General features: G+C 36.0%; 1 protein-coding gene across 2 annotated transcripts in view; it reads right to left on the minus strand.

The window, feature by feature from the left end:
- znf608 (zinc finger protein 608) overlaps positions 1-18805 on the minus strand; it is a 49900-nt gene extending 31095 nt beyond the window's left edge. The window contains exons 1-2 of one of the 2 annotated variants that reach the window (XM_088912002.1): positions 17248-17645; positions 15820-16786 (exon numbers count right to left, since the gene is read on the minus strand). In XM_088912002.1, the coding sequence (XP_088768128.1) occupies positions 15820-16623 (804 nt within the window). In that variant the 5' untranslated portion in view covers positions 16624-16786; positions 17248-17645. Of the gene's footprint in view, positions 1-15819; positions 16787-17247; positions 17646-18644 lie in introns of those variants that run through there. The other variant, XM_088912004.1, reaches the window with a different exon arrangement.
- Between the last annotated feature and the right edge of the window lie 239 nt (positions 18806-19044).

Genomic DNA, 19044 nt, shown 5'->3' on the forward strand with positions numbered 1-19044 from the left:
GTTTTGCAGTCAAGTCACTGAACACCGATACTATCAAGGTCAGTCTAACAATAACAGTGCCCTATGACATATCTAACCATAAGAGCATAGTAAATGATTACAATGAAATAATGGTATACAATGAATAAATGGTGACCAGGAACAGAGGTATCACCTTTAAACATCACCGGTTAGGCTAATGCCAAAAAAAAATTAATCTATTAACAAAACATGATACAATCGGATGTTTTGCACATTCATCTGTAGTCTATATTTTTACACACAGCACTTTAATGTTATTGTATGTGAATAAGCCAGAAATTGGCCTTCACAAATGTTCTGCCTCTTATTTTAAAAGATTTAATGATTTGATACATAAAAACACAGGCTCATTGCACCCTTAACAGCAGCAGTTAAACTGCTGGGTTTGAATATGGGCATTAACACCATTTTTACAGCAAAATTCCACTCTGGGTTTATACAATCTAGGTTACCTAAAATTCCCTGTTAATTCAACTGGTAAAATATTTAAGTCTCTTCTCCACCTGATCTTCTGTTAGTGGGACTGCTGGCCCATAATAGTTGCCATGTAATCCAGGTGGGTACTGCACTTCAGTGGTAGATGAAGTTGGTTTCTCCTATATACAAAACACTTAGGAATTCTTCAAGAAAAGTGGTATAGAAATATGGAAGGAAGGATAATTACATCAATCATTGACTCCAATGGCCTTAATTACCACTCTATCTAGGTGTTTAGTTGTTGAGAGGTTCAAGTTGCCTATAAAACTTGCAGAGCTGTTAAAGGGTGAGGATAATTAATATACATGTCTTATTTTTACATAGCTGTGTTTTAGAACAGTAAAAAGTAAGATAACTAAAATTCACATTCCTTGCAATATTATGTGTAAAGGACAAAAACTACACCGCTGTCCCTGCCAATTTCTTTCTCTCACAAATTTCTTTTGTACAGGTTATGTACCATTGCTGAGCTTGGTCATTTGAAGCAAATTTGAATTTTGAAGTAATTTTGTCAATTTTGTCAACTGCCAACAGCCTTCATGACAGATGGTAAAGTAAAGGGGTTAGAACAAGGTTAGTTTCATTTTAGCAGCCGTTAAAGGTAAGTGAGTCCAAAACATATATAATTTGTCTTGCTGATTTGTGAAATACTGTATTAAACTGATTTTGTTTTAAATTAGCACTGATACAGATTAATAGCTTTACATCAGAAATTAATGGAGTGAATACCACTGACATTTCACAAAAGTTTCAACCTGAACAAAAATCACAGACACTATGAAAATTATGGAATCCATGACACCTGTGACCACCGAGTGAAAATACCATACATAAACATGGGAAATATGCAGACTGTTTACTTTCTCTATTCCCCACAGTGCTACACAAAGAACAAAGCTCATCTTGTTTAAAATGTAGTGCAGCACAAAATACAAATGAATTCCTTTTGGTATAGACCATTCATGGCTTCATGAAGATTGCCTCAAATTGATCTGGACAAAGATTAACATAGACCCAGAAAATACACTGGTTAAATTGGGCTCATCAGATTCTTGAAAATTCTTTTGCGTGGCTTTAGGGCAGATGGAGGTGCTTACTAATTGAAAATAACCTGGAACTGATCACACAGATGGCGATTACCCAGGGAATGCAGTATAACACCGGTGAGCAAGGGGAAAGATCTTTCTCGAGAACTGATCAAGCTTGTTTCATTATGAGTAACTGCAGATGATGGTGATGATAATTGCTTGCAAACACACTTTGAAAATGCCAAGATACTGATGCACTGCAGTGCAGGCAAATACTGTCAATATCTCAATATAGACGGTAAAAACTCTGAGAATGTAGTTTTACTATATTGACCACTTCTGTTTTTGGCAATATTTTTATAACATTCTTAAAGTATTTTAAAAATAATATTATTTGAATTGCAGTGGTATTAGCTCCTTTGATAGAAGGGCTTTCCAAATTCCTACACTCAGCATTTGTTGCTATATGGTCATGCCCATGGATTGGAGAGTGTTTTCATTACCTCAGGGTCCCATGATAAAAGCATTTAAGTTATTCTTATGTTTGCTGAAGCAGTTTAGACTTCAGCACATACACAGCATCATACACAATGATCTAGATGCTACATGAATCCCATCTGGAAGAGCTAGAATTCATGTTGAACAACATTCAAAACTGCACCACTCCAGAACCATTTGGAACATGTTCAAATTTATTTTTCCTGTAGGTGGAAACAAACATAACTCACATAGTACATTAAAGTTACAAAAAAAACAGCTAGCTAGAATTATTTAATTTTAATGATAGCAATTTTGGCCTGGATGTAGCCCTTTAAAAGTTCAGGCTGAGAGGATATTACATGACTATGTATGTTTTCTATAAATAAACATTATACGGTCATGTGTGGACATGTGGTTCACATAGCAATGATTCATTTAAGCCTGGCAGTTATTTTGGTCTAAAAAAATTATTTCTACAGTGGGTACAATGTATGGGTGGCTCAATGGCATGCAACCCAAGGTCATAAGTTTGATTCTGGCCTAGGGTGGCTGTTATGTGGGGTTTGAAAGCGTCTCCCTCCCAAAAACATGCTACCCAGATTAACCGAGGTCTCTAAATTGTCAGTTTCTGTGCTTTGCAATGGACTGTCGTTCCATGCAGCTGGTATTCCTGGCCATCTTTGCGTCTAAAGTATGTACCCCATCTGGCCCTTCCTCATTTCCAAACTTCATAAAGTGGTTTCTGGTGTTGTGGGGATGACTGTATGCTGTATGTACTGAATTAGTCAATACAATACAAAGATAACGTTACATTTCTAGGTATTTAAATGCAAAATAGAATGCACATCTACTTCAAAAATGTATGTTGGTATTTTACCACAATCTGTTTTTACTTGAACATGTAACATAAGTATACCCCTGGATTTTATATAAACAAGTCTCAATTACTGCCACAGTTACTCTGATATGAACTATACCAATACAATAAAAAGAAAGGTTCAGAAAATATTTTACAAAATCCCACAAATTTACCATCTACTGTGAACATCAGGAAAGCTTGACTCTGTATCAAACAGTATTAGCATAGCTGTGGCAGAGGTTTTACAAGTACTAGAACCATTTAAGATAAACAGATAGCAGTCGATGTTTAATGTAGATAAGTGCAAAGCATTACATGGAGGTACTAAAAACAAATATTGATTGGTTAAAATTTGGGGATTAATTTTCATGGAAAAACCCCTGAAAAGGAATTTGGTATAAATATTGATGTATTGTTTTAATCTTCTAGACAGCATAGGAAACAGAAACACAGAGTATTACAACCTAAGTAAATGCAAAGATTTAAATTTAAAGAGGCAAAAGTTAGCAAGGCACTAATAATACCTTATTTTAAATACTGTCCAATTTTGGTCACCCCACTACAAAAAAGATACTGCTGCTCTGGAATTAATCCAGAGAAGTGCAACCAGATATGTTCTCAAGATTAAAGGACTGCCCTACACAGATAGGCTAAAAGAACTGAAACCTTTAAGCCACAAACTTAAAGCCACAAAAAAACTACGAGGGAATCCAATTCAAGTTTTCAAAATCATCAAAGTCAATCCAGACTTCTTCAGAATCAGCAGTGACACATGAACCAGAGGACGTAAGTGAAAACTACATGGTAATGCATTATAAATGAAAACAGGAGGCACTTCACAGAAAGGATTGAAGGGGAAAAAGCTAACCAGCCAATATTGTTGAAGTTGATACCATTGCTTTCTCAAGAAATGTCTACATGATATTTTTGGATTAGTCAGCTACCAACAACCAACCAAACTTCATGCTAAATGGCCTCCTCTCTTCGTATCCTTTCCTATATCCTTATGCAAACCCTGTAGGCTCCTGGTAAAAGTAATCTGTAATGCTTATAAATACGTACTTGAACTATATAGAATTTAATGGAACTTATCTAATCCTGTACTATGATGGACTGTTTTCCTGTCCAAGGTATAGTTCTGTTTTACACCCCACACATCTGAGATAGACCTTGAAATAATTCTTACTAGAAATAAGCAGCATTCTCATGATGGAACATGAGATCTGAATGATATTGTAACATTGCATATACAGTTAATCACATTGCAAACATGTTCACATTTTGTCACTTTAAAACTTGCAGTCTTAACACTTTGAAGAAGCAATTTATATCTGATACATACACTACCTACGCAACACGTTAAAAGAATAAAAAGGAAAATTAGATTATATGAAAAAAATTGAAAAACCAAGTTTACATAAGTATTCAATTGATGTGGCAAACCTGATATAATGTGGGTGCACAACATTTACTTAACGAGCCACACAATTTTTTGAATGGCCTCTATCTGTATAATAATAGTGGGTCATTTGTTTTCAGAAAAAAATACATCTATCTCTGTAAGAAGTTCACATAGGTAGCTGCATCAACATGCTTAGGCTGCAAAGGAACAAGTAAAAGTTTATTCCATGCTGAAAAAAAAGTTACACAACGACCTGAAGGCACAAAGTTTTGGCAATGGAGCCTCTCTTCAGCATGGAATAAACCTTTACTTCTAACTCTGTAAGGTTCTTCAGTCAGGTAGTGATTCAATCATAAAGACCATGGAGGTTTCTAAACAACTTAGGTATAAAGTTATATAAAGCCACTGATCAGGAAAAGCATATAAAACATTTCAAACACTCTTAATAATATCTCTTTGTGCATGGTGAAATTGAGTAGTGGAAGTGCCTAGATTAGGCTTTCCCTCTAAATGGAGCAGCTGGGCAAGGAGGAAATTGCTTAAGGATGCAAGGACAACAGTGACTTTGAAAGAGTTACAGAATTCAGTGGGTGAGATGGGAGAAAATGTCCATAAGGCACCATATCATAGTTACTCCTGAAAGGGGACATGTATAGAACTGAAAAAAAACATCACAAATTCTACATGGGGTTTGCAAAAAAGCAACTAAATGATATAGTAAACATATGGCAGAAGGCTTTGTGGTCTGATAAGAAAAAGTGTATATTTTTATGAAATTCAAGGTATTAGATCTGAAGCAAACCCAACATAGTGCATCACTCAAGTCAAAATCATCCCTACTGTCAAACATACTGGTGGCAGTTTCTCTTCAACAGGGATTGAAAAGCTTGTTAAGACTGATGGTAACATAGATGGAGCAAAGACATGAAAAATCTTAGACTAAAACCTGCTTCAGATATAAAATTTAGACAAAAACTTAAGACACCTTTCAGCAGGACAATGATCAAAAGTACAAGACCAAAGCCATAGTACAGTGGCTTAGAAATACATCCCTGAGCAACCAAGTCAATATCCTGACTTGAATTCTATTGAAAGATGTGAAAACGGTTGTCCATAAGCAATCACCAAGCAACTTGAGAGGGCTTGAGCAAATCTGCCAAAGCAAATGTCAAACACTTCCTTAGCCTTACATGTCTTCATATTGAGAAATTGGGAAAAAAAATAAATGTTACTTCACAAAATGGGACAACATAGGATGGGTCTGAGTCCTTCTGAAAGTAACTATATTTTGTGAATTCTTGTATATTACAAAATCCTCACTACTTTTTGGTTTCGATATCATTTTGTAAAGAGGAAAACATAACCTACCAGGATCAAGATGTTTGCCAAATATCTATCCAAATATATTCGCTAGAGCAAATCTAGCGTATTCTTTTAGGAATACGGGATGATCCAGAACCTAAGTATATCAACAATAAGTGACCAATCATTAAAGTTTTAATTGTTAGGAATTTTATAAAATGATCTGTTTTTACTTGAATACAACTGTAGACGTAGCCAGGAACTTCATATTTGCTCACTGTGTGGTATATAACGGTGTATTCCGTTTTAACTGGGTCTGAGATCATCTCAGCACCCAATTGTTATTAATAAGAATCTACACCATGTTATTGACAGTTTTTTACATGTCAGACATCCATCTGCCTCTTCTGTTCCAGGTCCATTGAGTCTACACTTTCAGTGTGTGCACTGTGTCATCAGAGCCACAAAGAGCGAAGCTCTGCGCCCTATATCTTTTTCTTCAAGTCTATTAATGTGCTTCTGTGTGCATTAAGTAAATTTACAATATACAGTTCATGTCTTTTTTAAATGTAGATTGCATTATTGAAAAATATCTACTTTTTGGTTTCCCATAGGTTCATTAGTCTCCAAAGAACTATAGGATGATTGCACAAGTGCTGGACATCCCAAATACCACTAGTTTCCCCAGTGCTGTCATTTCAAAGCCTGTGGCAAAAGTGAATGAGACATTGATGAGGTCATGGGCAAAGCAAACAATGAGGTGAAAAACCATGTGCCAGATCTTGTTTAATTGAAGGGAAACGTTTATCTCCAGAAACATTTCAAAGATGGATGACTTGAAACTTATTGTTGATAAGTACAAATAGTTCTTTGATCTCATATAACATTATTACAAAAAAAAGATATGAATTGGAATTCCAGAGTTTCTGCCATCAGCGCACAGCATGAGCATTGTATCTAATAAACCTCATGATGGCAATATTATGGAACTGAAATATAATTCCATTAAGTAAACATTATAATCTGTTGTATATTTATTGATGACATCTGTGCTGTATTGTTGACAACAAAGAAAGAAATAGCTAAAAGGAGCTAGTATTCTTTAATAGACAGCACAACCGAAAACATGTTGGAGATGCAACCAGTTGAGATTTCCAGCTGGGTTAAAAAGTGTTACGCAAGCTAAAAATAAGTTGCAGAAGTTATGTAGATTCAACTTTCTGAAAGCAGTTGTGATCATGGAATATTTTTTTTCAATACGGCAACACCCATGAGTTTGCTTTTTGCATTTTGCATTGAACTTACCTCTCTCAATTGTATCTGAAAATAAAATATTCTGTACTCTTAAGGTTCTCTATCAAGAAGAAATGTACTGATTTTCAGTTCAGATGCATATATGGCAGTTCAGACTACAATTGCGTTCACTTAAAGTAGGCTGCTGAAAATGTAAATCTTTATTGAGGAAACATGAATGAATAAGAAGCAATTTTACCAAGGTATTACAAAGGAAACTTAGAAGACTGTGCCCCTCACCTCAACATTTCTAGTATGCAAGCAGCCATCAGAGCACATCAATTATAGGTAAGTGCCAAGGGCCCTTGTGGTCCCAAAAGATTAACAGCCTATCCTCTGTTCTAGTAGTGCACATCAAATGGAATAATAATAGAAAAGTGCAGTGAGAAAGCTCGTCAGTGTAATACAGCCACTGCCGTACTCATGTTTTTTCCATTTCTTCCAAAGTGTCTTGATCAGGCCTATGAGGAAAAAACAAACTATTCAATTCAAAAGTGTAAATTTCCAAAGCTCTTGGAATTTTTTCAAAGAAGACCGGAAAGTTTAATTCCATTTAAAAGGGGCAGATCTCAATATCCAAAAATATCTTTCGGTTTAAAACAGACACTTGAATGCGGAAAAGAAGATGCCTACTCCACATGAAGAGGTTAAGCAAAATCGATTTCCATACAAATACCACGACACTATCCTACATCTCCAAACAATAAAAGCCTATTAATGGAACTGCCATTAACCACCTCCTCCCCCTTCCCAACCAACACAGCTGATAAATGTCTTGCTTTGCTACGGCCCACACTAAGATCATATTTCCATGATTAAAGCCAACATATGGACAAAATCCTCACAGTGACTAGATTAGTCACAGACCTTGTGGGTAAGCTGAGAAAGCAAATGCTGCCTAACACAGATTTGGAACCACATCCACCACAGCAAACACTTGCTAAACCAAATAACGCATACACTCTTGGAGCAAACTAAAATGAGAACTGTCATTACTCTCCTGTGGAATAATCAAGATGTATCATAAACTCAAACTCACTTCACAAGGGAAATGGTGGACAAGTTTTATTGAAGGTTATCTATATTTCCCACACAGAAGGACAAACATTAATTTTAGGTCTAGTAGAAAAAAACAGGATTAACTAATACAGTGACTTAAGACTCCTTTGCTGAAGAGAAGACTCTTGAAAAGACCATACAATTTTTACAAATGTGCTCGAAACTCAGTCCTCAAAAGAACATTTTTAAAAAATTCTGGAAGCAAGTAATTAGCTTAACATCTCCTTAGAGCTGTACATCCACTTATGTTACAGGCCTGATGTCTTTTTACCATGTACTACAACATCTGAAACCACAGTATCAAGTGTCTTCATACAGACTTGCAAGCTTTGACTCTCCCAACTTTAATCCAGTGAGTCCTCAGGCACAAACAACAAGTATGCAATCAATATTTCCACATTTTTCTTACTCTAAAGGGTCTTACAGATATACATTTTAATAGTACATGTATGTATGTAGTCAGGTCACCTATTGTTAGAAGAGAAATTTTCATACATTCACACATACATTATGTGATCATTTTATTCAGAGAATGCAAGACAATATAGAAGCACCAAACATGTCATTTAAGACACAACTCTAGATTTTAATACAATAGAATGCAGTCATAGTCTCTACCACCTCCTTATGCACATGCCTTGCCGAAAGGGTCAAGAAATTTGGATTTCAAATGTATTTTATTTTAATGCTGGTCAATGGCCTTGGAAAGCAAAAAGCCCAAAATTAAACTGTTCAATTGTGCAATAACCATTAGCATGGATCACTAATTAGCACACTCAAACAAAGGCTGATTTACACACACATCTTTCTTTAATCTGTCTCTTCAAACACTTCCTGAATGCACAGTAAGCCCCATTTATAAAAGGGGGCAAGAAGAGGCACATATCATTAGATTTACTATGTTTGTGTCCCCAAACAAATGCACCAATATAATCAATAAGATTTGCACCCAACAGTTAACAAGCAGCTTGCATTGTCAGGTATATGCTAAATGAATTCTCTGGCATGAAAAAAACAGAAATGCAATCTTTCTATGTACTTGCAATATATTTTTCAATATATTGTACTGTGATATCAGTTAAAAATTATTCTTGAATTTAACATGTTGACCTACTGTTTTCCTTCCTCGGCCAGGTTCCAACTGAAAATCTTGTAGCAGTATCTTGTTTAATTGCATTTAAATTAGAATGTTAGCTGATACCTTGGTTTATCATGGCCATGGAATCTTTTCACCAAGAACAATGTGGCCGTCTTAAAACTGTTTATGCAGAGTTGAGCTAACTGGAATTGAAAATGTGAATGTTCGACTACACCGACTAAATGATTGTATTGAATTTAAAATATTTTATATTACTCCCTTCGATATTAAAATAGAAAGAGGTGACAGTTTAAAATATAATGGCTGAAGCAATGACACAGTTATAAAATCTGGGAAATGTGTAAAGGCACCTCCTCAGTAATTGGTTCTGTCAAGGTCTATTTGCCATCATGCATTGAGTTTGGCTTTTTAGTGACCCTGTGTTCCTGACAATGAGCTTTTTAAGATCAACTGCAACCATTTACTTTTTAATTACATTCAATTCTCCTGTTGTAGCCAGGTTTTGGCTTACAGCATCAATCTGCAGAATTGGATAAGAGCTACTGCAGCATTAAACCTATTAGTAAATTAAACCTGCTCTTAGGTGTTGCTCCATTACTATTAAAAACTTTAAAGCAAAAAAAAAAACAATGTCAGTCATAAGTGTGCAACATAGACCAAGGCAAACAATTCCTTTAAGAGGCACAATATGACAGTTATACTGCAAAGACACACTGATACTTTAATCACTTTAGATTTAAGACTGGTAGATGCTAAATGAATTATTAAAAATCCTAACATACATTGAATGATAGCAAGTGGAAAACTTCATTAATTGTTATATCAGCATTAACTAATTTTCAACTCCATTTTAGTCGTTCTAGTTTTGCAACTAATTGAAAGCAGATTAGGATTCTGCCTCAGGGGAATGATGTCAAGAGCAGAAAATGGAGCAAATAAAGAGGCAAAAAATGCTGGGTAGAACTGACAGATTTACAATGCTCAAGGCAATAAATGGGAACTAGATTAAAATAAATGTACTTCCACAAGGGCAAGCAGCTTTCATAGTTGCATATCAGGAATAACGCAACTAAGCTATAAAAATATTTTTAGAAACAGTGTGCTTTGCAAAGAGAGAGGAAAAAGCTAGGCTGTCAGAATGAAAAGCACTGGGAATCAATTCAAGCACACAGTATAAAATTGCATTTTAGCTGTTTTTTTTAATCTGAATGTGTGTAACAAAGGTCATTAAAAATAAGAAATAATTCAGAGACGGACACCTTCCAAGACGATATAGAGATATAGGTTTATGAATCTTTTTTTTTTTAAGTTGAGGAAACAGATTGTGAAAAAAATATTGATGGTGTAATGGAAGCAGCTGTACTCAATTGTCTGACATCTGCTGTGGCATCTTGGGAAAGGGTGGCAGGGCATTCTGGGCAGTGAACAAGCACACTGACAGTTATCCAGCTGAAGGCTGCTAACCACTTCTGTTTGTAAAATTACAGGAGTGGAAGACTTCCACACTTAAAAATAGCAAACAACAGCAACAAAATCTAATCACATTTTGTAACTTCCAAAAACATGGCCAGGATATATAAACACACCAATCCCTGTGATGTCTCTTGATACCAGCCAAGTTACATGTTTTAGATTAATTATTTAAAGTACGGCTTCTGATGTTACATTAGGGAATAAAAAAAACCCAATAAATCTGGAAGTCTAGGATGGCAGGTACCGCCAATTTTCCGAACAGAAAGGAAAAATTAACGGCAAAATTCAGGTTGTGAACCCAATAAAGATTAATGACACAAAAAATAAAAAGAAAGTAGATCTATTATTAAAAGAAGGCACCTGAAAATGTAAATTGGAATGCAATGAGTTCAAGTGCATTTCTATTATGCTTTATGCTATAAAAGATGTATCCTTTTTTTTCTTTTCAAGGCAAGGGTTGAGTCAGAGTGTACAACAGCGCAAGTGCACAACAACCAAAGACTGCTATTATTTCAGAGTGTCATGGGAAAGCACTAAATTGCCACCAGGTCTCCTTATATTTCCTTTTCAATAAAAACAAGGCCACCGGGGAAATCTGAAGAAAAGAAGGAAAAAAGAAAACCTTCTAAGTTCTGTTAAGTAAAAGCATACCCCTGTGGCTCTGAGCCATCTTTTTGATCGTAATAATATACCCGCACATAGCCTCCATATCAGATTTTAAAACCATAAAAGCCACTACAAAGGCGCTGACTTGTTTTTATGTTTTTCTTTGAATGTCAGCTTTTACAAAGAAATTTATAATTAATGTACTATTTCCTCTTTTAGCTAAGTGTCTGTATTTAAACTCTAAAAAAAAATCCATACATTACGTGGGAGAATTGTCTCTCTACCTCAAGCTCTTTTCAGCTTCTAAATACATGACAAACAGCCCTATTGTCTGTCAATCTACACTGTGATGTTCACATGAATGTCCAAATAGTTTTACAACTCTTTTTTCTCATGCAAACGCTTTGTTTTATTTGCCAAGTCCATTTAGCATGAATTAAAGAGAAAGGACAGATGAACATTTTATGTAACTGCAGGCCATACAAAGCATCCTATGTTATAAACACAGCGGCAATTTCAGTGCACTTACATTTAAAAATTGTCACTTATTATATCAAGAGGGATCATTTTGAAAGATCTGTCTTATTTAAAAACTCCAGCTGATAAGAATCCTGTGTTTAAACTGATGGGTGTGTCTCAGCGTAAAAAAGAAAATCTGAAGCCTTTGCAGTAACTTAAAGGCTGCTAGAAACAGTTGCTGATTGTCTTGGGTGTTAACATGAGCTATACTAGGGTGAACAGAAGAAGCACACATTTCTGTTATTTCAGTGCTTTACAAAATGGCACTTCTATTGTGAACCCAAAAGCCTTCGCATGAGACTACCCAATATTTTAGTTCAAGTTTAACTTCCTATGGTTGATTTACATCTGGCTGTTCCCTTGCTAAATAAGTTTAAAATACAAAACTCATTCTCAGAGAGCTTAAATTAAAGAATGAAAATAGAACTACAGTTCAAAAACCTAGCTATTGCAGTTCTCTACAACATTTACAATAGGGTTTAAGGTTACGAAAACTACAGTCTTAAAAATAAAACCATACTACTTGAAACCTACATGCAAATAGCAGGTTTCCAGACTATGTACCCCACATGCTAGTTATAATGTTCATGACCCTCCTGGGAAATACAAGAATGCATCATGCCTTAGTGATTGCAAGCCAAGGTTTTTGTTGTTGTTCCCCCCCTTCATCTCAACTGCAGTAGGTCTTCCCTGGAGCTTTACCATTAACATGTCTGTTTCCTGTCAGCCCACTCAAGAGATAATGTCATTTATCTCAAGGCAGCACAAGACCAGTCATTAGCCTCAATAAAAGCCCTGGACAAAGGCCGGATGATGTCTTATCAAATTCTCAGAATCAGCAACCAACAAGCTAACCGATTAACACAGTGCATGCCGCCATGCCAATAACTGAATTTTGACAACTTTATCAAAACAGAGGTTTATATTATTGTTGTATAGAACAACAAATTAAAGCAGGAGCTCTACTCTAAAAACATGGAATTGTATTTTAAATAGGCCAGAGACACGATAGAAATCTTAAACAAACACAGCCTAAAATCTATGCCTGTGTAATTCTGTGTATGGTATTCCTGAAGAACGAGAATGATTTATCCTTTAATGACAGCAAAGATATAAAGACTGACATTTGACAAATGCAAATTTTAAAAAAAACTAAAATAACTACTCTACAGAAGATGCACTAGGCACAATAACCTCCAAAAAAGCAAGCAGACAAAACAAACTAATTGGCAGGGTCGTCTTATTATTTTAATCTTCATAGTACTTTGGGGGAAGAAAAGTATAGGACCACTTAAAAAAAACTGAGCAGACTGTTCCAGGACTTTAGAGCAAACCAGAACACATTTTCTACAACACAGTTTAAGCAGCATATGTTTGACCTCAACAGCATCTGTGTTGTCCCTTGGTTGCTCAACAAAGACGTCCACTTAGAAACCCATTAAGAATTCAGCTGTTAATGTGCTGACAAAGGAATGCAATTTTAAGAAGCGCATGAGGTCTTCTGTTTGAATCTTACCTAACTGGATTAACTTTAGAGTGAGAGCAGAATATTAAATAAAAACACCTTTTGTGAGGTATATTAACCATAACTGGTGACCAAAAACATGTCTTAAAATTAGGTCATCCATGAACAGAAGTTCAATCACATGTCTGGTCATGCACACTAGGAAGGTCAACAGCATTCACCCAGAAAGCTTTCACTGACCTGAGGGCACAACTACTTTAGTTGTTTAGCCTTTTAGTAGAAAGTACATTTTTTTCCTTTCATGGCTATTAAATGCTAAAGAAAATCAGCTCTACATATTTTTATTGAACTGTTTTGAAACGGTAGTAAAACCGTAAGACATCATTTTATTAAATTTATAAATTTTAGTAAAACAAAGCTAACAAAAACAAAATCCAGAGAAAATTAACTTTGGACAGTACATGGATAAATTCAACACACTTTCAAGTGTGAAACACATCAGATCTTAATGACACAATGGATGAATTTCCTATGAGCCTACAAATCTTCCTCATATATGATACACAGCTAACATATTTTAGCAGTTTGGAATTAAAGGAATGCACTGCTTTTAAAATCGGCTATGTACCACTTTAACACACTTTGCTAACACGAAATAAAAAAAATACACAGGATTATTTTTTGGTTTCATGTTTAAGCAGAAGTACATGAAATGGCAGACAGTTGTACTTAAAATCATTCTTTTCTTGTTGGCGTATCAATGTGTCTTATGGTGTCGTCAAGGCATGTAAAGCAAAAATGTAATCAGAGTCAATTTATGAATCTTCTTAAACTATTCCTTGAGTTTTGAAAAGCTAAATGTTGACAAAATTTATTATGTAATTCTATACCAAAAACAACTAAAAATTGAAAATATGTAGGAGTGGTTATTTAGCTTTTTGAGCTCTACTTATTCAGACATGCCAGAAACAGTTTAACCACAAAAATGGCCCATATGAATATAGCACAAACAGCTTAGAATTATAGACTGTTTTAACTTGACCCACACATTAAGGGAGTGGTAAGTATTTTACAACATACTTGTGGTTACTGCATAAAGTAGCCTGCAGAAACACAGTCAGGATATTTAATAGGCTTTCTTATGCTCCAATTTATCATGTTTAACATGCCTTGCTGCACTGTGGAAAGTGTAAGGAGGCCAAATATAGATGTGCAAGAAGAAAGCATAACTTTAATAGCAAATTCACAATCTCACTTACTTTGGAATGCAAGCAATACATCTATATACATTTTTCATTATGATTAACTTCATAGATGAGTTTCCATTTGTAATCATATATTAAAATGAATGCTTTTCTCCATAGATCCTCTATAAGGAATACAAATCAGATAGCGTCCCAGGGTTTATTGAATTACATTATTTGCTATTTAAAAATAATGATTTCAATATAATCTAACATGGAGGAAACCACACCGCATACTAATCTCTGTTGCCATGACACCAGTCTTTGAGACACTGAAATGTACAGACTGCCAGTTAAACAAAATTGTTGAATGTGAACATTTGGCTGAAAGATTAAAAGACTAAGAGGATGCACAAGGGCAGTACCTCCCACATTCTAAGTATCCAGTGAATTCAATCAAATAACACTGAATTTTAAGTCCTGGTCATTGTAATGGCCAGATTAAGGCCATTTATCTCACTGGTTAAAGAGCTTCCAGTCTGCAGTGTGTTCTTCAGGAGCAAAGTAACATTTAAATTCAGTATGTGACTTTTAATACATTTAACTGCTACTTATTGATTTTAAAAATTGGATGTGATGGAACATTTATATTAATTTTATTTTAGGTCTCCTGCTTTTCCAGTTGGTAAAAACTTACCCCTTGCAGAAATATCAAAGCAAATAAAATCCAGGTAAAATTATTAATAATTACATGAATATTGACCTATGTAAGCTCCTAAATGAAGATACCACTGAAAAGAAAAAAATGTTTGAAATTTAAAAAAGAATCCAGTAGTTTCTCATTCAGCTACTGGAAACCAAAAACCTATTTATAATCACTGAACAATCTAGCTTCTCTTACAGTTGTGTCCATTTGACCTCTAACTACTCAACAAACAATAGGTCATTACCTCTTGAGAAACCTTACTTAGCAACACAGCGTCTGTCAGGATTTACCTAAGATGAGTACAAGATTTGTAATTATAGTCAGCATCTTGTTTTTCTTGAAACTTAATTATCACATATTTCTTACACAGGAAAGGTTGTGTGAATTCTTAACAGTCTTATTAGGAACAACCCCTGCACCCTCCCTCTCTTGACACACACACAAGGAAATCAGGGGCGATTACAATAACAATGTCATTCCTTAGTAGCTGTTCATACTCCCGGCTGTTGTACAAACAGAACCGCTCCATTTAATAAACATTTTACTATGGAACCTGTGTTGCCGCAGCGGGCTCTTAACAATCTGTGATTACCATCTACAGAATGTAGCTCCCTACTAACAAGCACCTGGAGGAGAAGGAGCTCAATTTCCCACAGGTCTATTCTTCAAATAAGTCATGTAACCTCAAGAAGCCAAAGAGAGAGCCATTACAAGCATGATTTAGAAAACAAACAGGAAAAAAATAAAACCTTGGGGGCAATTTCCAACTATAAAATCAACTGATATATTCAGAGACACGACTCGTCTGGGATAAAATAAAAACGAAATCTTAAAATTAAGTCATACCTTTTCAGTTTTCAATTTCTTTGCTGGTCTGTGGGTCTCCTCCTCGTCGTTCTCTTCCTTCTTTACAACAATAGAGTTCCCCATTATTCCTGAATCCAAACCACTTTTGTTAATGTCTCCCACCCCGACGTTCCCACAATGGTATGGACTCCCTTTGGCCCCAAATCCATAAAGGTGGCCAGTGGTGCAACTGGCATTTGTGTTTGCATGTCCAATATCATGCTTCTCTTTCCTGGCTCTGCTTGCATCCTTATCCCTTTTAGACCCTCTGCTCTGATTTTTGCCATTTTTTTCCTCTTTGCCTTTTGCACATGAAGCAATTGAATTACTAGTGTTTGGGTTACTAACAGCTTGGCCCAGTGCTGAATTCATGCCAGATGCCTCTCCAGGGCGTCCTTGAACTTCCTGCCTTTTACCACCGCTGATCTCGGGAATCCCATACAATGCTGCCGAGGAGAGAGATTTATTAGTATCCTTAGAAGTTTTGCTCCTCTTCACTTTGGATTTACCAGTCTCCTTGTTGGAATTCCCCTGGGGAATAGGGGGCTGAACAGATGTAAATTTTAAGCCATCCGATAAGGCTGATGTTGCGTTAGCACCACTGGATGTCAGACCCCCACAATCCTTAGAACTGGCGTTATTCGTAGAATTATTCATCTCCAATTTCTGTCTGTCTTTTTCCAAATCAGCGTCCAAGTCAATGATCAAATTTCCAACTCCAATCTCCCAATCATCACCACTGTCATACGTATCAACTGCGTTTGGATCCACACTTTTTCCACCTGTGGAACTATTCACTGACATCCTGAAGGTAAGATCTCGGACAGAAAACGTGGATGAAATCCCCCGACTTGAAGATGAGAGGACATTCGTTGTTCCCTTGCGTATCTAACCCGTCTTTGTGTTTGCCTTTAATTTTACAGTGAAATCCTTAGCTCTACACCCTTATGTTCAGATCCATCACATCCTGTGGCAAAAGCAAGGAAAAAAGTTGTATGGCCATAGTCAGTAATTTATGCTATTAGCGGACTTAATGAATGCGCTAAAGCTCTGCTTCTGTCATATTAGCGTTACATTCTTCTTAAACCCTAACCTTCTAAACCACCAGTTATGCATTGTAAACTAGTGAGGTTTACATAAAAGCAAAAAACACAACACGTTAACCACACAGGTTCGACAATCCCATTGTCGCATTCAATTAGATCTTAGACTATTTAAGTTTATGTTTTATTTTAAGCAGAAAGGAAAGAACACCTTGTCATACGTGCGTTAATTCAAGTCTGTTTAAAACACTTTTATTGCATAATCCAAGGCGGGTCAAGCAATTAACTGCTTCTTACAGTATCTATTTAAACTATCATAACTGAGGACCACAAAACTAATTAAAATCAAATTAAATCCATACCAAGAGATGTTGTTAGTCCTTACCTTTAATCCTTCAAATCATTTCTCCAAGTAAGGGTTAATAACTCGTAAAAAGATCTCTCACAGACACTGCCACATACTGTTAAAATACATCATAGCCAAACCAAACTGCTGTAAAATGCCACCGTCAGATTTAATTCTTCAGTTAATAATATTCCTCATGGCAACTGTAATAAGATCCACGTACTTTACAGCAGCAAAAACGAAAACCATAAATTACAACCAAACAAGGTTATCAAGAATTAAGTCCTTCTGCTGAAGAAAAATAGGCAAGAAAGCACCAAAGGTACAAAGTTTTCAAACTTCACATTCCGCCTTCAATCCAAGACTTCACAGCAATCCAGATCAGTACGTGGTAATGATACCATGAAACAAACCTACAGGCAGCCGCTTGTAACAAGACAGAATTTTGCTAACCCTGGGATAAATTACCGAGAAAAATGAAGGGGGTGAAAAATCTGGAGTGGAGTTTAATGCATGTCTGGATTTGGCACCGCTTCCTTTCCCTTTTCGACTGCTACCCCAAATAGGTTTTTTAAACGCTTTCTTGGGAATACTAAAAAAAATCCCTAATACGGTGGAGTCACTCAAGATTTTTACATTAGATCACAAAGCACCCCTCTTTACAGGATTCTGTAGTATCTTCGTTAAAATGTTGATGAAAAAGATACAATGGATAATGTGTAGGCAGCACACATTCTCAATGTTTACCAATCAGACTGTTAAATGTGCTCAGCTTAGGAGATCTCTCACTAGTTTTAATTAGCTTGCGCTATCCAGCTAAAAGCTGTAATGAATTGTTGATGGAAGCAGAGTGGTGTGTTGGACGGATTGGGTGGGGGATGGGAGTAGGGAAGACTTCAACCAACCATCTAAAAGCAGCTATTTTGTTACAGTTCATGCCTTAGTATCACGTGAGAATATAGGGCTCAACTGGTTGCCGATTGCTGACAACATTTTTTTTTCCGGCTGAGCTGTTTCTCACACACATTAAGATAATGTTAAGGCCCCCACTTAAACATTTAATGTGTTTCACGGAACACAGAAGATAAAAATATTCACGTTGCACTCTTTACAATATGTTTATTGAGAAACCTGTTTTCTAGTTAAACTACATGCCAACACCTTTTATATACTGGTTACCCTTTTCAGTACACGTTTTTTTTTTAACTTGTTTTTGCAAAGTGTGACTGAAACTATGTTTTTAAAAAGATGTTAGTGTAACTGAAAAAAAAATGCAAACGCACTGACTTCACACCTCGGGAATAGCTGTGCGATTAAAGTGAACACTAATATGTTTGCGGCTGTAGATTTCACCTGACCAAGAGTAATTGAATATCAAATCATTTAACACTAGCCTTGTCGAAAGTGGACAGAGCTGTCCACACAATCATACTTACGATCTGCATTGGATCGGGTGTGTCTTTTCCGCCTGGCTTCATTGAAAGTTTAATCACACAAAGCTGTTTAGTCCAAGTGTTTTAAATTACACACGTCAGCCATTTACCCCCCAAAAAATCCCACACGCTGGCTACGTCTGCCAAAGACAGAAATGCAAACTGAGAAAAAGCTCAGCTTCTACCTGAAGGGACTTTTCTTTGTTCCCAATGCCCTTCTAGTCCCAGCCAATGAGATCCATGCTTTTATGGAACCTAGACCTCCTATTGGTCAACAGATTCTCCTCTGCTAGAAAGAAAGCGTTTTTCACATACAGAAGTGAACAAGCAAGCAGAGCACAACCCATACAACTTTGCCATTTGTGCACTTTCTTTCAAATACTGATGCATATTAATCATAACC

This window comes from Atractosteus spatula, chromosome 3 (genome assembly GCF_055471065.1).
Source record: "Atractosteus spatula isolate fAtrSpa1 chromosome 3, fAtrSpa1.hap1, whole genome shotgun sequence".
NCBI classification, from domain to species: Eukaryota; Metazoa; Chordata; class Actinopteri; order Semionotiformes; family Lepisosteidae; genus Atractosteus; species Atractosteus spatula.